This window comes from Ambystoma mexicanum, chromosome 12 (assembly GCF_040938575.1).
Source record: "Ambystoma mexicanum isolate Mex_15411 chromosome 12, UKY_AmexF1_1, whole genome shotgun sequence".
Lineage (NCBI taxonomy): Eukaryota > Metazoa > Chordata > Amphibia > Caudata > Ambystomatidae > Ambystoma > Ambystoma mexicanum.
In genome coordinates this window covers 735,293,207-735,320,669 of record NC_090936.1, presented here as the reverse complement: position 1 = coordinate 735,320,669, position 27,463 = coordinate 735,293,207, and the positions used below count along the sequence as shown (strand labels likewise).

At 43.8% G+C, this 27,463-nt stretch overlaps 1 protein-coding gene across 1 annotated transcript in view; it reads right to left on the bottom strand.

The window, feature by feature from the left end:
• CERK (ceramide kinase) overlaps positions 1-27,463 on the bottom strand; it is a 679,079-nt gene that overhangs the window by 167,475 nt on the left and 484,141 nt on the right. The window contains 1 exon segment of the mRNA XM_069629241.1: positions 11,944-12,018. Coding sequence (XP_069485342.1) covers positions 11,944-12,018 — 75 coding nt within the window.

Sequence of the window (27,463 nt, the reverse complement as noted above, 5' to 3'; positions counted from 1 at the left end):
GTCCTTTCTACTTCTTGAGTTTTATAGAACTACATGGGAGTGAAGGAGAGTTGTCGGTGTTAGGCGGATACTGTGTTCTCCCACAATAGTCATCATTGGTCCCACAGGGGGTTTCCCCTCCCATGAGATCCACTCGCTGAGTACCACCCCAGGGGTCTATTGGGTGGCAGCCCCATCTCTCTGACCTCATGGGAAGGGGCTCCCCCTATGGAAGCAGTGATGACAACCTGGAATGTGTCACAGTATCTACAAATACAATTTTTTAACTCTTAAAAAAAAGAAATTTACTCCAAGTAACAATTTTGGCATATGTAGCATTTGGCTGTTCTATACATGTTTTAAGGATTGAAATTTGCCTCTGCATTTTTTAAACTGTTTATGTCATGAATAATCATGTCAATGATTAGTCTGGTAAAATGCAAGATTTGGTGGGAACAAAGGTCAATGTTGGGTCAGAGTGTGGAGCACTTGCAGCCTCCTCATTCTGTTGCTCACCAATGGACTGCTTGGTTAAAAGCGTCCATGTGGCTTATGAACCTTTGATTTTTGGTGACCATGGTAGTGTGTTGCAACAGGAAGCGCGATATGCTTGACTAATATCCATGATCTGTTCCTTGGATTGAAAGATTCTGACCAGAGAGGTATTTCAAGGGCAACCAAGGATGGAAAGATTTATCGACTCATGGGTAAAGAGGTTGTCTTACAGAGAGACAAGAGATGATGAAGCCGCTGATGGGGATAAGACTCAGACAAGCCAATTGCCCATGTAGGAATGTTTATGCCTGCTTCCCGAGGCAGAAGGCCAGCACCATCAGTTTTATAAAAACTCAGTCAAAACCTTTAATTGGTATTGCTGGTCCCCTACTGAGAACCGTGAAAATCCCCTGTCGGGTCTCAGACTGGTGATAAGTAAGCGACCTTCAGTTCAACAGCATACATCCAAACCACTCCGCACTAAGGAGAATCAGATCTTCTGCAAAGGTGTAGGCATACTGAGTAATTTCCTTGGTAAGCAATGGTTGAAGGAGGAGAGGTACACAATGCGGTGTGCAGACCAGGATGGTTGTTCTTTGGCTCTGTGAAAATCCTCATAAAAATAGCCCTAAAAACCCTCCAAAGAGGAGCAACTTTTATGGGTTACATGTCTTTATACTGAAACGTTTTATGAAGAATGCACTTATAAAGACTCTTTTATAACAAAAAATATTAATTATTTTTGGGGGGGGGGTCCCCCCAAATACCTTTTTCTCACGACTAAAAACCCACCCCAACTAATTCCCCACAGGATTTAACCCTTTACCCCACCCCTAAGTGCATTCTTCATAAAATGTTTCATTATAAGCGATTCAATATATGTTCATTCTTTATAACATTTTCATTAAAGACTGCATACCCTTGTATGGTGTGGACCGTCAGCAGCTTTAGGATCTATTCCTAATGCCCAAAAAAGGGTGCTGAAAGAGGGGAATGGGTGGCAGCTGGGGAGGTTGGTAGCATTTGTTTACAATGTAATGCATCCATTGGTCAGAGACATACAGGTTTCCAGATGAAGGGAGACCCAAAAGGAGTTGAGAGAGCCAAACTCTCTTGATTGAAAAAGTCAATGATGTCCAGTTTGTTGTGCTTTCCTGCTGATAGCACTTGGAGAATGGTCCCAATGATGGGCCATTAATGCTAACCAGTTTTGAAAGCAGAAAAAGGATCTGGACCTCAACTATTTGGCCTGAGGAGAGGTTGGAAATGCTTTTCCTGGTGGCTTTGTTAGACCAACCGATGATCTTTGGTGACAAAGTGCAGGTCTTTGTTCAGTAGTGCTTCTCCCAGGACCGACCGAGTCCAAATGTTCTTGGGCAGTCCAGCACATTTTCTTGGATATTCTGCTGGAAATGTGTACATCTGCTTCCTTACACCTGCACTAACACACACGTCTGGATGCTGTATCCTTGTGCTGTATGGAAGCTCTCAGTTAGCACTTTACCACTTGTTTAGAGTCAGACATTCCTAATAGGAACTACAATCGCTATTCCTGTGAGAGAAACTGGGCGAAGTCACCAATTTCCATCCATAGCCTCAGGTTATACAATGACAAAATAACACCCGTATTTGTTTGGCACAGATATAAGCAATAGTTTTGGTACATCTTCTCAATGTTGTCAAGGTGCTTTTGTAGTCCTTAGTCACTACGGCATGACTTTGTTTCATACACTTTTATACAAAAATCAGAAAGTCTATATTTTGGTCAACTCACTTTGATTGAGGCAAACAAACATGTGCGAGTATGGAGTAGGGGGTACTGGTGTGGGGGGAGGGGAAGAGGGCAGTGGGGGTGGCACAGGGGCATGGGCCCCCCATAGCATAATTTGGACCATAAAACATTGTCACAAATAGGTTCATCAAATCAAGTCAACCAAAATGTATACTTGAAAATAAGTTGATGTAACGATTGTGATGAATGCTACAGAGTCACCACTGCACCCCAGCCTAAAATATCCTCCCATGTGGCCAGAGGAAGGCAGCCGCTATCTGATCCTGACCTTGGGGGTGGCATCAAGAGGGAGGATCACATGGGAGGAGACAGTTGTCAATGGAAGTGGTGAATCCCCTGAGAGAGATGTGGTGTTCATCTTCTTATGAGGACGAGCATCTTATAATTCCCAAATATCTAATGGCATGCTGTTTAAGGAAGGCATCGTATCAAAGTAAGACAAACAAGTGATCACAGTTCAAGGGTGTTTATTAAACTGTAACATGGGTGGGATAAATGCCCAATCTAAACCTAAATCTAAGATGGGGACAAGCTACGACCATCCAATCATAGTCATACAATCTTAGTGGAGTCTAGTCAAATAAAATGGGCCTATACTAAAAGAAAAAACTATTGCCAATCATTACCGCTATGCTACAAAATAGTGTGGGGTAAAAAAAAAAAGTGTACACAAATGATAAGTCAGGAGGTCAAGGCTGGGGTCTCCCTTCTCCATGTTTTTAGCACGGGACAAGGCAGGACTCTTGAGCACAGCACACTCCTGTGCTTCTCTCCGACACAAGGTTACAGTTCCTTTTCTCAAGGCTAGCCTCCCTCAGTCAGGCTCAAACCAACAACTCACCAACAACTCACTGTGGACATCCCTCAGTCGGATTCACGTTTGTCATCACAATGTTCACGGGTGTATTACTCTTCACCCCAATTCACAGGCATCCCCCAGCCGGGTTTACATTTGCCAAAATAACACAATTCACTTAGTTTTCTCACAATGCAGAATTAACTTCCCTTCAGCTTTCCCCTGGCATCTTTCCATCGGATTCACATTGCCCTTTTAACACAGTTAAAGAAAGAAGTCATTCTAGACCCCTTTGTTCTTCTCTTAAGCCCACAGTCAGGCCTTCCCTTAAGCCCACAGTCAGGCCTTCCCTTAAGCCCACAGTCAGGCCTTCCCTTAAGCCCACAGTCAGGCCTTCCCTTAGGCCCACAGCCAGGCCTTCCCTTAGGCCCACAGCCAGGCCTTCCCTTAGGCCCACAGCCAGGCCTTCCCTTCAGCCCACAGTCAAGCCTTCCCTTCCCTTCAACCTCCAGTCAAGCCTTCCCTTCCCTTCAACCCCAAGTCAGGCATTTCCCTTCAACCCCAAGTCAGGCATTTCCCTTCATCCCCCAAATCAGGCATTTCCCTTCATCCCCCAAATCAGGCCTTTCCCTTCATCCCCCAAATCAGGCCTTTCCCTTCATCCCCCAAATCAGGCCTTTCCCTTCAGCCCCCAAATCAGGCTTTCCCTTCAGCCCCCAAATCAGGCTTTCCCTTCAGCCCCAAGTCAGGCTTTCCCTTCAGCCCCAAGTCAGGCTTTCCCTTCAGCCCCAAGTCAGGCTCCACACATTTCTATTCTCACATAAGATTCCACTCTGTCGGGCTCAAACCTTTCTCAATGGCTCTTATGCCTTGGCTTCCCCTCTGTCGGGCTGGAGCCACTTGCCCTTCCATTATTTGTTGGGTCAGAGACTGAGTGGGCGGGGACTTTTACGGGAACCCCAGCCTGACCACTCTGACCACTATTCTGCACTCAACGCTCCTTGTGTACGCTTCCCTCAGCCAGGCTCGATATGTACTGGTTTTCACGTTTGCCCCAATGCCTCTTGGGACTTGAGTTGCTTTATATTTTCTCAGAGTTTCCCTTTCTCGCACTCGAGAACCCCTTCTGCTTCCCTCCCCCATTCCAGTCAACCATATGCTTAGCAGGTTCCTCTCTTCATCCGTCGCGAGACTTACTCGGCTAGTGTGGTGCTGGTGGGTAGCTCCCTGGGGGCAGAGGGGGAGAGTTCTGGTAGGAAGTCAGGGACTCGCCACCTGCCCCTCCAGCACCTCGACTTCCTTTCACATACCCAGGGGAAGCAAGCTTTGCAGTAAACATGACTAGCACGGTGCAGTCTGCCTTCTTTCGCCCTAGGAAGGTAAGGCTCCTTAGCTGTGCTATGGCCCCATACAAGTACTGGCTCAACACCTCACCATTCCTCCTTCTCCTGTGGGCACTCTCGTCGGCTTCCTCTGCTCCCTTCTGCTTCTTGGTGTGCCTGGGTCTGTGGTAGGGATCCTCTGACCGACTCAACCTTGCAGCCTCCATCCTCTGTTCCCAAGAGCAACTTCCTTCCATCTCGTTTCAGGCCCCTTTTAAGCACCTGTGTGATATTGACAGGCGGAAGGTGTGTGGTTAGGGTTGGGTCGGCCTGACTATGCCTGACCTCATTCGTGAGACAACATGGCGGTCATCCATAGGAGTCGATGGCCCAGGGATTCCCATGGGTAATACTCATTCCACCTTGTTGCTTCTTCACAGTATTTGGAGTACAGATTGAATGAAGGGGATTCTGGGAAATGTAGTCCGTTGTAGATCTTGGGAGAAAGTCAGTTGAATAATTACAAAAAGGTTGGTCAACCAAAAAAACAGCGATTATGGGGCTTGTAGTGTTTCACTAAAGAGGGCAGATTATTGTCAGAAAGGGGAAAACAGGTGTATCGTTGTGGATGAAGGTGTTTTCTCCTGCCTTTTCTTAAAGGAAAGCACTGGGGAAGGATGGGACTTTGGTGACAACATCCCATAAAGACTGAGGGGTTGTCAGGTAGGGATGTATTGTAAAAAAGGGGATACAGAGTCTCACAGGAGGGTGTTCCTTTCCACAGGCCCCAAGGGCCCCTTGCCCAGGTTATCCTCCCTCACTTGTCCTCCCCGAGCGTCGAGATCCAAGCGCGATGGCCCTCGCCTGGCCACCGGAACAGAGGATCCCTAGGGTCTACCAAGTAAAAACACCCTCCGGCTTCTCACAGGTGTCACTGCGCAAGTCCCTCCCATGAGAAAATCCAAAGAACAGTCTATGAAAAGTCACCTAGACAGAATAAGTTTTATACTTCGGGAATTCATTAATCAAAAGTGACATCCTCCAATTACCATGATTCTGTCTTCGGTAAAAAATCCTAACCCCAATACTAAATCACATATTATTCACGTAATATCTTCAAGCTCTGATTACATTCAGTTCACAAATCAATCAAAACTCAAGAGAGATGAAAGCCATAACCACTATGGACTTCAAAAACTATAATGCCTGTGGTACTGGAACAACAAAGAGGGACACAGTTAATGAGGATCAAAGGTGCTACTAACAGGGGTGTGCGGTCTAGTTGTTGGAAATCAAGGCACCCAAGTGAGACATTTAAACCTGGGAATGAGACACAGCTGGTAAAAGGAGAAGCAGTCAGGAGAGAGGCTGAAGCAGTTGGAACTGAAGCAAGAGTGAAATTGCTAGCAGAAGTCGACACAGGAAGAGAAGGTATGCAGTTCTGCAGAGTACGCAAAGCAGAAAGCAGAGTCATGGTCAGCAGCAGGAAGAGAGGCCCAGCTGTGTGGGAGATCTGACGCAAGTCACTCAGAGATGATGGATGACGTAGAGCTCCGAAAAGGGCTGTGCAGGTGGTGACAGGTACAGGAAAGCTCTCACCGGGATCGCCAGCCTGCAGAGGGTCTGCTGCAGCAGCAAAGAGTGACACAGCGACGCTGAAGGAAGCTGGTGAGTTGGCCTGCAGAAAAAGGTAACCCAGCGGTGCTCCGAGCAGAACGTTTGCTAATAGCAGACTATTTTCAATACCGAGCAAGCAGAATTAAAAAGGAAAAAACGGTGCAATTCTCCTTTTATGAAATGTCAATTTGGGGCAAATCTGTAACCCACATTGCCAACAGCTAAGAGACTACAACAAGGTGACAAAGGGTCAACTCGGGTGCAATTCTCCTATCCTGAGACAACGGTTTGGGGAAATGTGTAATCCACATTGCCAACAGTCAAGAGACTAAAGATAAGCAACCATTGTTCAACCCTCCTCACATGTGACACTGGTGCGGAGAACATTGGAACAAATATTGCCACTAAAAGAAGACACTAATTATTAGTAGTAAGGGTGTATACCATGAAAGACAGTTGCTTTGAAGAAATGTGGATGCAGTAAAAAGTGTTGTGGAAATAATCTGTTAACTTTATCATCTTGACAAACTATTGCATCACAAAAGATAGTTGCTGTGCTATCCTTAAAAAAAAGTATTCCATTGGAAGGATAACGGATATTCTAATATCTGCTTTACATCTTGGGAGTGATACTGTATGGAGGAAACAATTCCTTTGGTTTATGAACTAGTTTGTTTATTTGATAATGCGCACCAAACCCTCAGGTAGCTGGGCACAACAGGTACAAGAATATTTGAGCTTAGTTACAACATGATGTATGAGTACAGGCATGAAGTAATTACAATACATGTGGTACGAAAACATAATAAGGTAGGTAGTACAGGCATAGTGCAGGTGGTGTGGCATTAGTAGTCCGGAATTTCAGTAGTCGCATAAATAAAGAGAAAAGGATTGTGAATTAACAAAAGGTCAGGGTGTAGAGTGATGCATAGATGTCCTTGGAATGGAGCCAGTTCAGTGTATTACATCTGAATCTAGCATACGTCTGTTCCACTCTGAAGGCTGTCTGGAGGGAGTACCAGGAGAGTGCCGCTTTGACAGGGAAACTGCCACCGCCCGCTTTGGCAAGTCTGAATCTCAGAATATCAAGAAGCAGATGGTTAGATGATCTAGTGTTATAGGAAGAAGTTTTCCTAGTCAGTCTAGCAGGGAGATAAGGTGGTGCGGCATTATTCAGACATTTAAAGGTGAGGGAAACTGTTTTAAGGAGTATCCTATCGCTGATTTTTAGCCAATGCTGATCTCTTCTGCCGTTAGATACATGCTCTCTTCTGGGTATGTTCAAAGCTGCGCTGAGGGCATCGTTTTGTAGTATTTGAATTTTGTTTAGTATTTTTTTGTTAGCCCCTACATAGAGGGCATTACAATAGTCTAGTTTAGACATTACTAAGGCATTGGCTAGCGTTACGCAGCTGGCTTTGGATAAGAAGGGTCTACAGGCCCTAATCAATTTACAAGTATAGGCTGTAGATGAGGCCATGGAGCTGACTTGTTTGTTCAGTGAAAGTGTAGAATAGAGGTAAAATCCTATGGTTTTTACCTCAGTTACTACTTTGATGATGTTGCCGTTGATATTGAAGGCTGAGTAGTTAGGGCTGAGTTTCTTTAGGTTGGAGTCAGAACCCAGAATCAGGATCTCAGTTTTGTCGTCATTCAGGCAGAGGCTGTGTGAGGTCATCCATGCCTGAATGATGAGGTATATGTGTTTTACTAGAGCCGTGTCTTTGCCAAAGTTGCCTGAAAGGGGTATAAGGATCTGTGTGTCATCAGCATAGTTCGTGTTTGTGACGCCCAGTCTGTCAAGTTTGTCGAAGAGTGGCTTGGTAAAAATATTATACATTGTTGGTGAGACACATGAACCTTGTGGAACACCACAGGTGATTTGGATTGGGTCTGCTGAGGCTGAGGGGGAGAATACTCTCATCGTACAGTTGACAAGGAAGGATTGTACCCAGGCTAGGGGCCAGTGGCGGGTGCAGGGAGATTAGAGAGGGCTTACCTGGTACGGTAGTGCCAAAAGGTTAAACCTGTGAGGGCATGTGAGTACTAGAGGATACATTCATGGGAGCAGTCAGGTGCAGCGGCTGCTGAGGGCAGAAATCAGATGTGGGCATCAATAGTGATAGCAGGTTACAGACAGACAAGGCCTTGGTAATGGTGGCTAGCATAAAGAGCCAAAGGCAACCAGCGAGGCAATTAGGCGCAATCAGGTGATGCAGTTACTTGAGGGCACAACTCAGATGGCAACAATAGTGATAGCAAGTACAATCGAAAGGGGGCATCAGTAGTGATAGCAAGTACAGACAGATAAGGCCACGGTAATGGTGGCATGCATAAGCAGGCAAGGACAATCAGAGAGGCAATTAGGCACAATCGGGTGATGCAGTTACTTGAAGGCACAAAACAGATGTGGCCTCAATAGTGATATCAAGTACAATCAGGCATAGGCAATTAGAAACATTATTAGGCATAATCAAGTGGAGGCAGTTGCAACTGCGAGAGTACAGTCAGGTAGCGTGGCCGTTAGGCTTAGTTATTCAGCACGTTAAAGGAGGCGGCAATTGTGTCGGAAAGTCAGTTCAGACAGACGTGGGAAGCAAGGGTCCATTTGATTATCCGGCGAACCAAGGGGGAAGAGTTTGTGATGGTGTAAGGGCCGGTAAGGGTGAGCTTAGTCTGAGCGCTCTGTAGGTGGTGCCTGCGAAGGTAGCATTGGAGTGTGCTGTAACCAGTGAGGAACAGCGGGGCCTGAACACTCATGTGGCTGGAGCCAGGTAATCAGCGGGTGTAGAGATGGGATGGCGGCGCCACAGCGGGAAACGCATGTGCTGATGGTCATTTTAAAAGCGGTTTAAAGTATGAATAGCTAGATGATAACTGTTGACAAAGGCAGTGGCAGACTGTCTTACACAGTAAGCAGCATTGCAGGCTGGGGTGGCGACTTTGGCGCAGACGAGAACCGCAGTTAGCGGCTCTTTCGGCTCAAAACAGGGGTCATAGCTTTTGAGGTGTGCCTTTGCTGGTGGGCCGGCGTTCACCTGCCGGCGAATGATTGGCTATTAAATGGCACACAGCCAATCGCGTTCTGTAGCACAGAGATGGATGAAGTAAAGGTGTCTTAGATGCAGTGAGGGTGGCGGGCAGCCATTTTGGAGGTACCTATACCTCGTGGCTGATAATGGAGGCAGCCTGAGATTCTGATTGTAGAGATGGAGTCACAGGGCGGGATGCAGGATAAGGGGTACTCCGGACATCAGGTGTGTTCACGGCGAATTAAGGGGCGGTTTGGAATTTCCTCCGACGCGCAAATGGATCAGACTGCAATTACGATATTCTGCAGTCTAATAAGCCCCAAAGGCCTACCTTTAGGTGGGTGATGTTGGGAGGCTTCTCCGCTCCGGCAAACACTGCTCCTGCAGTGTAGGGGCTAGTGACATTTACTTTACCAGGAAAGATACTGTGTAGCAGAAAACAATTGCTTTGGTTTTCAAATAAGCGTTTTGTCAAAGAAACATTTACTTTACCAAGCAGAGGGACGCATTAGATGGAAAAGGCATTTTGTGTTGAACTGAACAGAACTTTGTTGAGTCAGAACTTTTTCCAAGGTTTTTCTGAATTGGATCCAGGGAAAGCAAGTCAAACCCTGGCCAAAAGGAGTACTTTGTAAGAGCTATAAGTCTGAACTTTTGCACCGTTTTGTTGAACTGAAGTCAGATATATTTACCTTGTGCATTTCGTTTATATGTATTAGTGTGAGGGTCAGATACATTTTGACACCAAGTCATCTTTCTTTAGTTTAGTTTGCTAGGTAGGAACATCATTGTTATGATAGGGACAGATAGGCATTTATCTCCCCCCCTTCACTCTTAATAAAAATGGCAAACATTGAGAAAACTACAACTTTGTGTCCGTCTTGTAAAACCATTCAATAGAAAAGAAGAGGAAATGGAAGAGCCTTTCATTTACAGCTGCCACCAAAGACCGGGCTTATGGGTCTGAAGCACACTCTGTACAGGTCTAGAACACGTGTCCCTGTTTATATGTGTCACCAAATGAGGCTTCTGTTTCCAGGAGCCCATCACTCTGAAGAAGTATGCCAGATATACCGCCTACTTTTAAATAGAATTAGGGCGTGTACATCTGTTTCCACCACAGGAGCATATGGCATTGAACGCTTCAAATACTCCACGATCCTAATGATATCATGAAAATTCTCATCTGAAGCAGGTTTTAGTCATCCCCCAAGTCTGACTCCCCATTGCCATCAAGGTGGCCAGAGGTGACACTGCCCATTGAAGATCATCAAGACTTCACAATGTGAAACCAGGCCAGGAGCCAGTTTCACTAGGGGTCACTGGAGAGGAAAACACCAGGTGCACCTCCCTAATCAAGTGCATTAAATGTGCCTTATTAGCCAAGGAGCACATAAGGTTGTGAAACTTCTCTATTCTGTTAGGCATCACCACCGGTGGTGACAAGAAGCAGCAGACTACAGGCACTAGCTCTGTGGAGTTGTATTCTAAGAGGTCTGCCAATGATCTAAAAACCTCAGTCGAGGTGGAAAATTACAACGCCCACAATGAGGTTGCCTGTGACCAATCCACTAGGGAGGGGGTGGGTTATCAAGAGGAATTGCCCACAGTGGTAGGTAGCAAAAACCAACTATCACTTTTGTGGCAATGTTAGTGTGCGCTTCCACCCTCATTTCCAGATGGTAGGGATCTGTAAAGGCACCTTCCAATATGGCAATTTAGCTGATCCAAGATGTCTGAGTAATTGCTAGTACTGTGCAGGCAACAGTGGTCCATCGATCAGTCAGTCAGCCATGTCCGGAACAACTCATACATTAGGGGTAGGTAAATGCTGTCAGAGTATAAGGATAGCTGCTGTACACTTCTGGCTTTTAGATTTTCATGAACTTTGAGTTGTAACGTGGGTAATGGACCAAGGGAAGCGCTGCAAGATTTCTTAGATGTATTGAACAGGTCTGCAGGGTGTACCCTTGCATAGGTCTCTAATGGGGGAAACTTTAGGATGTCCCTAGTAAGGTGGTGGGTGGTCTGTCAATAAAGAGCCTATCAACCCAAACCTTTCCTGTCAAGCAACGCCATTGAAAAACACACCCGAGTTTCTGAAAAGTCAATGAAAGAAAAATGTGCCTATTTCAATGACAATAAGTTCTTCAGTATTCAGGTGGATGCTCTCAGAAGATGTCTTGACACTAATTAATTTCCCTAAAGGAAAGTGTGTCAGAGAATGCACCAATGGATGGTCGTTGCTTGGGCGCTCTAAACTGGAGCCGATGAATTACAGTCTGACTTCCTCTGGCCTTGAGCAATAGAATAGGATCTAGGGGCGAGCCCTAGTAATCAGTAAAAGAAAATTGTCAAAATGTTAAAAGATCAAGTAAGCTTACTCTCATGCAGGAATGTTGTACAAAGAGAAGAGAACAGGACGAGCAGGTGAAGCTGAATGGATGGGGCAGGATTGTGCCCAACTGCCTACATGCACAGAACCATCTTTGACACTTATACTTAAATCACACATTTTATATTTGTGTAACCAGGGCACTTCTTACACTTGGCTGCCAAGAGGCTCTGCAACATGACACACTGATCCAGTCCCAGCTTTTCACTTTGTATGTTGGGAGTTGTAGGTCCACATTTATAACGAGAACAACAAAAGTGCCAACACACAAAGTGAAAATCCCAGACTGGCTTCAAGCGGTCACACAGCTATGCAGTGTTATTCTATGAGAATGCCCTACTTCATGGGTGATCTCACATCTGGATATTGCTCCCTCAACACCCACCCTCCTCCCCTAATATGCAGTAACCCCTCCTCCAGTCCTTTTGATGCATGCGATAGAAGACCGAAACTCAAGTGCAGTTATTGAAACATGTTGGAAAATCAGTGACATGTCACCACTGTAACTCACTTACCTACAATAATGTGCAAGGCAGAGGTCACTGGGTCATTGATGCCCACTGTCGCATAGCACACACAGTCTGTGGAACCTTAAAGAAAAGACACGATCAGTTAGCGTAGCCCTTCCCTAGTAAGCGGTTCTCAAGCAAGCTACAGCCCTCTAATCAGTTTCCCCCACTTTATGCAAGACATCATTGACAGTTTCTAGACTTAAGTGCTCTCCGACCAACAGGGCCAAGGTTAAGAGAATGTTAGGCGAACATGTCAGAGGATCATTTAGGGCAACTGTTGGGTTACAAGTTCAGTGTATCGGTTAAAGCACGTCACCGTGATAATCATCACAAATCACAAGCATGAAAGGATTGTCCACTCTACAGAAAAAACATAGCATCTTGGGTGCATAAACTATCATCGTAGGTAACAGGTCAGCACGAATTGAGAAGAAACGTCAACAATATTGGGATGAACAACGTAAAATCAAAACAGCATCCCAACGTTGGGAACGAGGTAGAGGTAAACATTTTATCAGATTACAAACAAAGGCTATGAGTAAAACTTTAGAAACGTACAATTGATTCATCAATTAAAAAAGAAGCAGCAATCCGTAAAATAGCCTTCCCCAATCAATGAAAGAAGAAAGATCTTTATTAAGTGTTGAAGAGGTTTTGACTTTATGGTGGTGCTCACTGCAACATCAATTAAAGGACTTAAATAAATGATGAAGACTAAATCCCAGCACCTCTCGTGTGCCATTAAACATTGAAGCCTAGGATGATGGACTGTCAGTCACCATGGAACATAATGATAACGCAATTACACCACACACGCTTCTGGAGAATCTGTAGCACAATTTTGCATCTAGTAAGAAAATATTACATCATCTTGCTTTTAAAATAGAGTGTAATTTTAATTTGAAAAAACTGAAATCCTTGAAGTGTTCGTTTAAATTGCATATAGAGGGAATCTTGTGTCAATCCGTGGGTTTAATGGCGATCATTCCTCATTAGGGAAAAGTTTTCACTGTTCCTAAATCTTCCCACCCAGAGTGGGCCAAGATGCGATTTGATTTTACCACTATTAAAGGCTCTTCTCAGTATATTAAGACCATCCTCATGGAGTACTGACTGAGATGCAGGCAGACAAAAAAGGGCATGCCTAGGCCGTTTTTTAAAATTTTACTTCGTGAATTTGTTTTCCCCGTTACCAGGTATTGCCGGCAAATACCCAGATTCTCGCTTTGCAAGCAGGATAGCGACACCAAATGAACATGAACTTTCATCAACTGGACAGATACTTGTATCATATGTCAGGTCTCCACATTTGATTGCTGGTCAATCACATTCTGCTTCTCAAGGAATCCCAAATTTAGGTTTAGTCTCTTTCTCGGCCTATTATATCGTGAAACCCCCAGCCGAATAACTTCCAAACCTACGGTACATATACACACCACTATTGTGGACACAGGCCACAGGCACGGCCATGCACCGTAGAAAACTACTATGGCTAAGCACATCCGGTCTAGCAACAGACATAGCCGTCCAGACTGAAACACCAAACTTACCTCAACACGTCTGCCACTAGCATACAGCGACTACCGTCTGAAAGGAACTCGGTATAGCTAGCACAAATCGACTTGCCATACAAGAGCCTCCATACAATAGCAATCTTACGCAATCCACCAACAGCGCCCACCCACATGCCTGACCTCTCTTTGAGCTGCTTAGTCGAGCCTAGCCAGCCACCTAATTCCTTCACCGGCAAAATGCACACACGCATCCCCTAAACTAAACCCCTTAGAATTTTGACCACATTGACTACGGTCACCGAGGGCGTTCCTACCAGAAAAGTGCATTGAGGCCAAACAAGTGGGGTAAGAGCGCGATATAAATAACCAAATACATTACAATACAACACATCAAACAATAGGGTATGCCTATGAAATATCAAGGAAGCCATCATATGCCACGGTACTTGCATGGTTGTATGCTGTTTAAACAAAAGGAATTACTTTGTGTAATTCACTTTGATGCAATGACTTTGTTTTTTTTTTTAATTCATGAGTGCTCCCCCATAACCCCTAGCCACCTCCAACCCACCCCTAAAATGCTCCACCCCGCATACACCTTAACCCCAAACCTACCTATATAAATGACTTAATCAAAGTAATTGACCTCGATGAAACAGTACACAACTAGCATTAAATTGCTGTGAAACGTAATCTATATCATAATCAAAATGTATGTTATTTCATTTACAAACCGAGGTTCAAAGTAGTTACCGTAAACCTGAAAACGAAGGATGTCAGTTACTTTACATGAAAGCAACAAGGCCTCCAGTTTCCAAAGCAATTCAAGTTATGCAACGACACGGACTTGGATTATGTTGATTTGATGTGTGGGTGCGAGATTAGGACAGGGCAACGCAGGGGATGCTTTAGTTTTTAAGTGCTATATAAAGTGTTGAATGCAATATTCGAGAACATTAATCTTACTTCATGTAGTGACCCTTGAGGGGAAAAAGGTCTGACCATGCCCTTCTGGGAGCACATGGGTGCCAGAGGCAAGTGCTTTTCTCACGTGACCACTTTACATGAGAGCCCCTTACCAGCTATGCAACAACACAGACTCCTACTATGTGGTTGCCCAGAGGACCGGTGAGCATGTGCCGGTTTAGGGGTGACAGATTGATAGACAAGAAAGTTAGAGAATGAAAGGCTGTGTCTTCCTTTCTTTTTTACTTTGGTAGGTTTATTCCGAGTCAGGGCAGCAGGGGGACATGTAGGATGATGCGTTTGATACGTTTTTGAAACCACAACAGGGCATTACAGAAGAGCATTCATGTTCGACATGTTATATACACTTGTATACTAATCATTATGAATTGATTAAGCTTGAAGGATACATATTCATTATATGGGCCAGCGCTTAACTCGCTCTGCTATTTTAACATTTTAAAGAAAAGCCACGGATTTTTTTTTATCAATCTATTGGAAATTATGCAGCAGTGCTGTGCATTCAAATATGTCTTTGCCCGTGTACCGTGCATCATGTAAATAGAATAAAATACAATGCAAATACTCTTGTTTAAATGCCTTGGCTCGAAACACCTCAAGAGCTGGCACGAATTCCATCAAACAGTGACACGTGAAATGACTAAGCAATAACGCATAATGCACCGCACACAATGATATGCAACTGCTTCCAACAAATGATAGGCCACGAGTGTGAAGGCTTAAGTCAATTAAGATCCTCTGGGTGAGGAGCAGTCTATCAAACAAAACCATAGGCCAAACAAAAAGACTGTACGTTCGCACGGCTACTGGTTGCTAACCAAACACAATAGAAGGACTAACCTGCCACTCAGTGCTGGCAATTTGAACCCCTTCTTACTCTGGGTGTTTAAAACACAATGGACAAAGCCCTTTAGACATGGCCAGGCCGTGGAAACAGAACACACACAACAACATGCACAATAGTTTGATAAGGAGACAGAAGGCCACTAGGGCAGGAACACTACATTATTCAGAAGCACGGTTTATATCAGTGTTTTAAACCCATAACTTCTGTAGGGCCAGATGGGAGTTGGTGGACTTCTGGCTTATGTGGCTTTTCTCAAGGTCACTGCAGTTCGTGTTGCATACCTCCCTGGAAGAGGAGAGTTTTGCAGGTCTCAGCGGTCATCGGTATCCCAGTGAGCCCCCTCCCGCCCACAGACACAGGTGGACACTGGTGTGTTCGGTTCGGGCTCCCCGGTCGCTCTGCGGTGGCCGGGAATGCACCTTTTATTTATAAGACAAAGAAAAATACCACAAAAACAGCTACCCGCCTACACACGTGCCAGGTGTGTTTAGTTGCACAACGTGCTACCTTTCATGTCGGTCAATTATTTGCGACAGAAAACAGAGATATACACATTTTAATTCATGGATACAAAACACTTAGAAAAATGTTATATTAAAACAAAGACAAAAATGCATTTTGTTTACACATAACATTCCATAAACTAACCTATTCTGAAAATCAATTGTCTTGATCAGTTGGTTTGAACTGAACACATTCGTCAGATACTGGTGATGTAGTGATGTTAGTAAACATATAAGGTGACATCTTGTTATTAAATGAAACCTTAATACAATTCACTATCTTTGACTTTGTCAATTTTTCAGTCCTCGATTTTGTTGTCACCAAAGAGTGTGTTTCTGGGTCCTGACGAGAGATGGTTAACAGGCTCAGTAGCTAGTTATTTAGTGCTATCAGGCATGATTCGGACCCGTCTTCAGGACTTTATTTATATAGATCTCCCAAGTTAGAATTTCAGAAATAGTTAATTGGTTAATTTCCTTTTCATAGTTTATTTGGCGTGTGTGGCCTTGATTTTAGAACAAATGCGGACAGGATTCACTGGTCCCAACTGTGATTTCTTCTCAAAAATTTGAAAACTCATAATCTAAGTGAAGATATGCTACGATATAGCTTAATTCGTGGACGCACATATCATGTATGCAGTGTTTTCCGTATTGTAGATTAGGATTTGCCTAGTTTGTTGAAAGAAATACGGAGGTGTCACAGTCCGTATGTAGCTAACAAAATAGTACTGTTTACATATCACAAAGGCGTGATCTGAGTACTTCCATTTACTGCTTTTCAAGGGGCTTGCTTGATCTCAAGCGTTGTTGCTTCCACTCGAGACGAACGTGGGTGGTTACTGCCGGGTGAAAGCGAACCCGGCAGTAACCACCCACGTTCGTCTCGTTATGTAGGGTGGGTGGGGTTAGCATTCTCTGCATCACTACACAGGCTATTTCTTGTACAATTTGAGAAATGGAAGCTTTAATTCTGCCAATAATACCTGACTGAAGTAATCAATGCTTTATTTTTTTATCAATGAGGAATTATTCCTTGTGGCCAATAGACTTGGGACACGTTCAGTAAGGACAGTGCCGTGGGCAAGATTCCCACCTGAAACATACTCCAGGATGTAGAACGGACGCCAATAAATACAGAGGGGGACTATTGAAACATGACGTCAGCATTCGTGAGCCAGGAGTTGGTGAAGGCCAATGGCACTCCTGTCTTGGCTGCAGGCACTCAAAAGACAATCGCTTACTAGGAAGCAGAGGACACTGATGGGAGCACCAAATCAGCAGCAGAGGCTGATAAGAAAACCAATTCCTTCATGAAATTCAAAATGGCTCCCAGGCTTTCATTTGTTAGTTGAAACCCATTATATGACACAGGATACTTGTTGGAAACCCTGGTAAGAAAGCTGAACTTGAAAGCCCCAAAATCTACAAGAAGCCTAAACAAAGGGAAGGAAACACCCTATCAATCTGGCTCCAGAAGCCGAAGCAAGAATATGCCATTAAAAAGAGGAGCCAGATTGAGTGCTCAAGCAAGCACACCATTTAGGAAAGCTAAAAAAGCCACTGATGCTGAATTGCATAGGCCAGCGTCACCTTGTGGGGGAGGGAGGGGAAAAGATGCATCCCATTATGCTGGACAATGGACAATGCCGCGAAGCAAAGAGGACTCTCTGTAGAGTTGATGAATCCTGAAACGAACTAAGAACCTGATAAACCTATTTGACCATCCTGATGAAGTCAAGAAGTAGGATAAGTCTATGGGAAATGCTTGTGAATCCCACAAAGGCTCAAAAGCCGCTATGAGACTTTCTTGAGGTGAAGCATAGAGGTTGTTGATAAACGTCCCTGAGATGGGTAATTCTGAGGTGCATCTCTAATCGTCTAACAATCCTGAGACAGGAAATCGAGGTGGATGGCAAACCTCTGAGAAAATTAATCATCATATCCCTCATATCGCAGATAAAGGAATCAAACAGTTTTCAATACCCCTGGTATGCACATTCATAGCCAGCCCGCAGGAATGTTTAACACACCTTCTAAAGAAGCAACCAGACCTATGAATTTGCATCTTCATTCGTGACACATGGAACAATTCTGAAAATTGGACAAAGAAAGCAGCTCAATATTAGTGGTGATAAGAGTCTTTATTTGTCTTTAGTGATGAGAAGGTTCTACTACAGAAATAAGCTTCCTTCTCATGCAACACTGACTGTAGGGAGCACTTGGTCTATGAAAAGCATGGCTTTCATGAGAGATGCACAGAAACTAGTGTTTAGAGTTCACCTGGTTAGGAATTTACATGAGACTGTAATAAACGCAAACATCAACGATTATTTTGATTAAAAGTACATCTCCAAATGGAGCAATCCAGGCTCTATTAAACTTCATGAAGATCAGAGACACCAAAAACCTGGTCTCTAAACGGGTTTGTTAACTATGCAATAGGAATACTTCATTTTGCTCACACATCGAGAAGAGAATGACAGAGTATTATTGTTATTGACGCAGTAATAACCAACGAAACTGGTGTGTGCGCGCCCCATTTTAAGGGCAAAGTGCCAATCACGAATGTCAAATGTGGCAAAAGTTGGAATACTTTTTCAGCCATTACTAGACAGCAACAACAAACATAACAGGGCCTAGTGGACATGGATAGAGCGTGGGAGGGGGTGCAGGAAATGGTCAGGCGCATTACAAGGATCATATCCACCAAAAAGAATGAAAAATACGAATACAGTGATATAGCAAGTACAAATCCATTGCTATTGAGATACGATTCATTTTTTAGATACAATCTATATGGCTAAGGTTTTCTCCAAAACTCACACCCTGCCCTCCTCCCAAAATCGCAAACTGTATTCTAGTACTGACTACCCCAACTGTCTCAACTTCTGTCCACTTGGAGAAAGAATTTAACAGTACAATATACATCTCATCCCCATGTCTATATTAAACAGTCCCAAGACATCAATTCCTACAATAAACTACATAGAAGGAAACAGTATGGGTTGTAAAGGAAAGCTATTTGTCAAACACCATCATTCTGCCACCATCCCTTCCACCCCTCCATGTTTGATGCCACCAAGAGTCATACCGGACTATTACTAAATAAGGAGGGCAATTGTCCCTGCGTGCATTAAAGACATTCCCCACAAAAGCCATTTCATTCTTTACACCCCCTTCAACCCTCTTTACACAAATAATTTTTCACACTGGATCATACCATGTCTTAAGCTAAATCTCTATGCATAGCTTCATTCCACTCGGTTATTATGCTTTACGACAGCTGGGATTTCCGTACCGAATGATAATTCAGTCCTCATCCTGATCGCCCTCTATATTTTCTGCTTTTTAAGTGTGACAAACAGCAAATAAAAATCTTTCAGGGGGGCAAATTCCACCTGGAAATCTAGCAATCATAAACTCTTAATCCATCTTGTAATTGCTCTTGGGACTACATCAACAAACTCATTACGGCAAATCGCATTCACAGACCACTTATTCTTCTGCAGTTCAAATGTGTTCCCCCAAACAAATGCCTTATATTTATTACTGACTCCCCACACTTCATTGTCTCCTATTCAATAGCAGAGCACTTTAGTTCTGAATTCTTCATCCACTGGTACAAGACTAATTATTTTTCGAGCAGCACCCTGTGGTACAAATATCCAAGCCATCATCTCGAGATCTAGAGGAAGTTGGGTTGCAGCCATATGGCTTTATGTTGCAGGGGTCACCTCGGCCAGCAACTCTATTCTGAGCCACGCTACCAAGCTCGACTGGCGAGTGTTCGGCAGAAACCAGCATGTGCTGGGTGAGGGAAGCTGCAAAGTTCAACAGAGGAATGCCAAATATCCGTCCACATGCTCACTCTGGGTAAAGTTGCTGAATTGTGTAACTCCAGAGTCCACGGAATGGAATCGAAACAAAGGCAATTGTGGGTACAGAGATTAATCTTCTATCCCACAGGGCATAACCTGATGATCAGAACACCCTATGGGACTCCTTCCTTCATCTTCTGCCCAAGATTGTAGTATATGGGCATTGCATATACTCCCCATTTCAGGATATAAGCTAGTTTAGGAAGCATGGAAGGACTTCATGAAATTCCCCATTGGTCAACTGACAATTCACAAGGAGTTGTCACTTCTCCACAAGGGGAGAGTCCTTTTCCATGAGGCTAGGGAGGTGCGGCCGCTACCAAATAGTCCCCCTAGGGGTGGTTTAATGCTGGAGGACCTCATAGGGAGGACCTCTCCCTCAGGGGACAAGGGCGATCACCTAAGGTACAGCCAATTGAGTAATTCCACCCCGTACATTCCCCACCCCCTTCATTCCAAGCCATTTCATTGACAGTAAACCCATTTATGTTTGTAACACATGGAATACAGCTAAAGCAGAAAGTACTAGGACGAAAAAGCGCACAGAATACACAAATATCACTAACTGTGCTAGTACTGGTATGAGGTGGCCCCGAGGAGGCATGAAGATCAAGTTGGCAAAAGAAACAAAGGACTTCGACAATCCACCAGGGTGGGACTGGCAACATTGTAAAAGAGACAATGGACTACCAAACCGGTCAAATCCAGCCGGGAGAGGCAACAGGTGTGGAAACCGGCTGACTTTTCAAATGCTGTCGGCACACTAGAATCTCTGAAGAGCAGAGGACGCTGGCAAAGTGATGAGCGAGTTCTCTGTGGGTCCAGCTGGAGTGGACCCGAACGCAAAGAGAAGAGCCGGGCAGCAAAGCACAGTGCAAAGCCACCGCTGTGCTGTTCAAAACAGAGAAAGAAGCCAGAAGAATCAGAGATGAAACCCAGTCCCAGGAAGCTTTACAGACGCATGTTGTCGCCTTGGGAAAGGAAACCCAGAGGCCCCATTTTGACTTATGCTATCTTCTTAGGGAGGATAACCCCGAGACCGTTTTGAGATTGATTTTTGGGAAGCAAACCATGAGACTTGCAGTCCTGTATTGTCTTCTTGGGGAGAGGAACCCTGAGACACGTTTAAACTGTGTTGTTCTCTTGGGGAAGGGAGGCCCGAGACTTTGGGAAGGGGAGCTGGAAAGTAAGCCAAGAGCTGGAAGAAGCCCAGAACGTTATTCGTTAGTTTTAGTTGTGAGGGCAAGTATAGGTTTTGGACACAGACAGACTTAAGTTGAACTTACTGACTCACACTATCCTTAGTTTCTTTAGGTAGGGAAATCCCACCTTAGCATAGGGCAAGTTGGCCCTTACACCATCCTGACATTTAAGTTAATAAAAGTATTTTGTTTGAACTTTGAATCTGTTGTCTCCATCTTGCTTCGCAATGACCCCAAACTTAGTGAACTGGGCATCCAAGGGGAACTTCCTTGCCGGAGTGGCCAAGGTAAGTCCATTGAACACCAAAAAGGATTTGTGAATTTGCCAATTACAAGACAGATTGGCAAAGTTCCCTAGACCAGAACTTGGAGGTCTGCTGCAGGCACCAGGGAAGGGAATAATTCCCCCTGGCTTTATTATAAACTGTATAGACTAACACCAGGAGAAGAGAGTCATTCTACTAGTCCAGAATGTGGAGGAGCTGTGTAAATGCTGTGTGGAATCCACAAGCCAGAGGCTAGGGAGTCCTTCCCTCTGGCATTCTTGTTGCAAGAGAACTTTCTTTTAAAAACTATCCGAGTATCAGGAGAAGGGAGTCATTAAAGACGGCGAAGTTTGATTTTAAAGGACATTCTGACAGATCCTTTAGTATTAGTTTTGAGGTAGGGAAACCCATCTTTTAAGATCGGGATAGTGAGGACCTTTTTTGTGCACAAATAAAAATTTATAACCACCACCATGCCACCTTTGTGTTGGCTTCCTTTTTTCCAATGCCCTTACACAACTCTGTGTAGTCATTGACCAAGCTTGTGGGTATTGCCAGTCCCCAGAGTTCTTGGTGTCCCTGCAGGAGGTGCATGCCACGTATGTGACTTTTTAGCGCACATAATAACGACATCACATTGCACTTCAAATATGCATAATTTCAGGGAACTGGCAATCTCAAATTTCATCTTCGACAATTCCATCTACCCTCCCCGGACAAATCAAAAATGTTGCTTCCTCTTACTAAGGTTTCTCTTGTTGTCTAAAAACCTGTGCATATATTTGAATTAGTATCCCACAAAGCCCAAACAGGAGTTCAGCTCCTGCCAATTTGAGCCTTCTGTTATCTTCAAAGACCGTCACCATGTCCTTCTTAGAACACACGCCATACTGTTAAACCATAGTCGCATAAAACCGTCTGGTTATGAACACTGGCCTAAGCACATTCGCATTGTACAGAAAACTGCGTTTAAAATGCTCCAATTAGAATCGACTTTGCCGCCATTTTAGAGCCATCCACCATTTTGATTCTGACTCTTGCTTTGTGTCCTAAAATAGTGAACTGTTATTTCGGCTACAGCTGTGCAAAGTGAACTTTGAGCTATGACAACATTAAGGCTGCTGGGAGCAGAATGTTTGTTCTGTGCAAAGAAACCTTGTGACTAGAATGAACTGCAATCCAAGTGTTGCCTGCGCCCACAGCCTCATCCAAGCAACGGAATATAATGTGAGACAACTGAAACCGTATGCTTTGGCGGAGACGTATTGTGTTCATTCTTGAAACTGGACTTTCCTTAAGCTGGAGAATCAACATTGCCATTGAATTTTCATGGACAAGCAAATATGTTAGATGAGTTAAACAATATTGTCATATTTGTCATATGAACTGGGCACGAACCTTTGCATGTAACTTAGTTTGGAGAAGAGCTGGACAAGGACCGGGCTGGGTTATAAAAGAGCATGTATTGGGATGTCCAGCTCTATTTCCCCTCACTGCGTTTCTGGTACACACCGCAAGGTGTTGGGAGCCAGATAGCTATCTGATTTTGCTTTCAAACTACAGAAATAAAGATACTTGTATCTTTAGACCCGTGATTGGCGTATTTCATTTTGTGGTACTAAGCCTCGATATTTCTTTGGTCTTTCAATACCATGACAGTTCAGTTTCCAAATAATTGATTCTCTCCTTCAAGACTTGGTATCTATTCCTCCTGATCATGAGGCTCAATTCTCTTGCCCTTTCCAGAACTCTTCTCAGCTTTAAAATGGTCCAATTTCATTCTCCTACACACTAAGATACCACACACATTCTTGACAAATTGTTTGATGATCTAAGAGTTATGTTTCGCTGGGACAAAACCACAAAGCCAAATGGCCGGCTCCTGAACTGGAGCACAACCCACTGGGGTGACAAAGCGGTTTCTTCAATTGTTGAGTATGCACCTTAGCTAGGTGATCGGCAGTTAGCAGGCTGATGGGACAACATGCAGAGGCACATGTTGCAAGTCCGACTCAGGAACCGGACACAAGGACATGGTTACAACATGACTTATTTAAATCAAATAGAAAGACTATTCTGTCCCCAAATCTTAAGGTGTGTCTTGGCCTCATCTAACAAAAGGAAAGAAGAATAAATGGTGCACATCAGTAAGTCTTCCAAATCTAGGATATTCCTCTGTCCCCCAAAGCATAAACTAACTTGAGCGCTGCCCCTACCACTAATAAAATGAACTAACAAAGTTGACCAGAATGGGTCTCTAACACCTTTCCTCTTCAACGCTCAACTGGTGGCTGGCTTCTGACTCCCTCCCAATTGTTCATCTATATGTCCTTCGGTATATAGTTCAAAGTTCTGATAAGAATGTCTTTTGAGTCTCTCTCATTTTCCTACTACAAGAGTATGTTTATACCAATGAAATGCTGGAATTTGTGTCCTTTAACCCTTCTTGGGGTAGTTTGGCTTGTTCCCTGCCAAAGTACTTAGGTTGCTCACCCCACCGTGGTGAATGGTATCACTCACCTTACATAGAGTCAGTTGGCCTTCACTCAGCAGACAATGTTGGAGTGACATGGATGCGACAACCCCCAGAGGACATTTTGGGGTGCAAGAGTGAGGAGGCGTCTTCTGTTCTCGGACTCTCCCTCTTACCACCACTATCTGCAGTTGAACTAGTGTCTCAGGAGCATATTAAAAGTTGAGTTCCCTGAACCTAAACCCCTTAGGTTATATAGGAAAGCCAAGATGAAGCCCATAAACCATGATGAAAATGATGGTAATGTCGTGGGGTCAAAAGAACAAAAAGGAGTCACTCCTGGAAGCCATGACAGGAACTCCAGCTGCTACTCCAACAACACAGAACCTTCCCAGATTGCACATCGAGGGTGGCTGGAGGCATTTCATCACAGTCTAATTCGGTGTCATAATATTTCAACCCGTCACAAGACAGGATAAAATACCAAAGAACGCAAAGATTCTGCAGAATGGCAATCACCAACGGAGCGCATTATAACAAAACTAAACCAAACTGCGAACCCGAAAGATTTTCAGAAATGTTATTTAAGTGTCAATCATGTCAATCATGGAGAGACTAAAGCATTTAAGAGAACTGTGATCAGGTACTGCCAAACCACTATCTACCTTAACAGCCAGCAGAAAAAATGTGTTCAGAAGAGAAACTGGTGGCAAATGACAGAGGGAATCAAGAATCTCCATTTCCATCTTCTCCACCAGTAGCGTTGGCAAATAAGGTTGGCTAATCATGCCGATCTGTGCAGCCCCTTCACAAATCAAGCTATAACGGTCAGTCAGAAGCAAAGAACAATTATGCCCGGTGGTGATCTTTTAAGGAGAACCCAAATGTCAAGGATGCAAATAGCAAAATAAGCAAACTAATCCAGCAAAATGAACTTCCTCATCTCAAACGTAGAGAATCCGCGAGAAAGGAACAAAGAGAAGCCTTGAGAAATAAGATCCTAACCTGGTTAAACCAGAAAGTAGGGTATGGGTGCATAATATCACAGGACCTCAAATTCCTTTATAGGTTACAGATCAATGAATGTTGCCCCAATGGTAATAGAGGCTGCATTGTCACAGGATGTGGCAAAAGCAATCTCCCCCATTTTCTAATCATCTCAAATGACCTGGCATATATGATGCATCCATTATGAAAATCATGACTGATTAATTTCAGCATGTATAACATACACAGCTAATGTAGCAGAGGCATGGTGCGTTTCCCTTACCTTTTCCCAGACGTTCTCATAAATGCCCATACCAATCTAGAAGCTAAATTGATTATTCGATCATAGACAAATCGATCCCTTGTTATGTATTTTACACATTTGCGCACTACAGATAGCACAAACATGCAAGAGAAATGCAAATCATTGTATATATTTACTCACCGTTCATGCTCTTGTATTATGCCATTGTTATGTGTATGTTTATTTGATTTTAAATGTGGATGTTTATAATTGTGATGCACTAAAAGTCTAAAAGGCCAAAGCGTGTTCAATACACTTATCCATGGATTCTCGGGTTGCTCACTTCACCGTGGGTTATGGTATCTTTCCTCCCTTCTTGAGGTCGTTTGGCCTTCACCCGGCCAATGATTTTGGGGTTTTTCATACCATAGTGGTCTATGGCATCTCTGACCCCTTTCATGGGCTCCTATTGCTTGCCAAGGTTTAGTTCCTTACCCCACACAATCAGGGTGTCGCACAACGAAGTGCTTAGCAGATTCAAATTTGGTTAGGTCTCCAATCTGTGTAACACCACTCAGCAGATACCCTCATTATCACCAAGAAGCTATGAAGCAGGCCGGTGTATACAAATAATACTGTATATTTATTCAAATGTCTACAATGAATAATAAAAAAAAAAAAATCACAATAACACCAGCCACCAACTTTGTGGCACAATACAATCACAAATGCAAATTACTTGCACCAATTAACTGACATGTATTTCTTTATAGACTTGCAGATACCACAACAAACACAGGTTGAATTTTAAGTCAAAACACATGTAGGATTTCTTTGCACATTAACAGATGGTAAACTTTAAAAACACACAGAGATTGCTTGGTTTATCGCAATGCTATTTTCTCCCAGCAACCCCCCACCCCCAGGCATCATTAATATATGACCCGTTTGGTTTGAATGTTTATGGAACAGGGCTCCTGGTGAGGGACCTATTATGCCCAGAGGGCTACTTATATAGAAAGAACACTTGAATAGGTCAAAGAAAATCACTTTTGGCCCACTACTCTTGCCCTATGATCCAAATAAATGTGTACAACACTCTACTTATAATACCCGATCTGGGTACGTTCTTAGTTTTTATGGTTCAAGCAGTAATGCATTAGGTCAACAAAAATACAAGTATTTCATAACACTCATACAGGTAGGTAAAACATGACACTTTTAGCGCTAAATGGCCTAATGAATTGTGTGTCAAAAAACATGAGAGTGAATCATGCACTGTCAAGTTCTAGTGGACAGTGTTTACCAGAGAAAAGATGAACATTCTTAACAAAGACAACAAAACAAATGACAAAATATTCTTTTCCAAGAAACAGTGACAATGCACTGTGGTTAAAAGGTGTGTCTACACCAGGGTGTTTCAGGCCATCTGTGTGGGCTAGATGAGCCTCGTATCTGTCACTGCCTTCAGGATGGGGGCTGTTTGAGAGTGTAGTGCTGTTGATATGGAAGGGGAGAAAGAATCAGGGGAGTGTCCAAAGTGAACATGATTTAGTGACAATAAATGTGCCATGTAGAGAAATAGCATGGAGAAAAACATCTTACCTAAGGGGTTAGATTAACCCTAGGTACATGTTGGGCGACCGTCTCTTAAAGTACTGGTCCCGGAATGGTCCTAATATATACAAAGAAAGGAGGGTGAGGGGGACATACTAAAAATATTGTCCCAACGTGCCGTGCACGAACTCTCAGCTAAATATTGGGCTGAAAACAAGCTTACCTCAAAAATGGAGGCTGTAATCCGGCTTGATCTCGTGGTAAGGGGATGAATCCTACAAGAGAGCATAAGGTTAATATGCTACTCAAAGTCTAAATGCCTGTGTGCAAAAAAGGCTTTTAAAAAGCAATTCGGAGCGTTTCACTCATGTTTTTTGACACAATTCATTAGGCATTTAGCGCTTAAAGTGTCATGTTTTACCTACCTGTATGTTGACCTAATGCATTACTGCTTAAATCATAAAAACTAAGAACGTACCCAGATCGGGTATTATTAGTAGAGTGTTGTGCACATTTTTGTGTTGTGGTAGCGTTCCTTGGAGGAGGCAGTCTCTTCGGCTGTTCCAGGACCATGCAAGTCATTCCTTCTCGCAGATCGCACAGTGGGACTTCCTCTTTGTGTTCTTCCTCCTCTGATGTTGGTATTGCATCATCTTTAAAACTCAAGTTGAAACAATAGATGTTCCATTGACTGTTTCTCAAAATGATCTTCAGATATAGGGGTCAAAAACCAGACCAGCCATTTCTAAAGTATCCTATTTACAATCACACGGCTCAAACCTTGTGTAACCATCAAACAAATGGGACATTCACTTGATGAAAACCTAATAAATTACATTTCTTGGGATTCCTTTTTGACTAAGGGGGAGTCAATCCCAGTTTGATCCTGCTTCCCCAGTCCCCCAAGGGGTGTTAAGCTTAGCAGGCTCACCACCCTAGTCCCATAGGGAGTGGGTTCCCCCTTGGGGAAAGAGAAAATGTCCATAGTTCCGTCACACACCCCTCCCAGAACTACCAAATCTTAAATGCTGAACATCCAAATTGGGTCTTCAACTATCCATT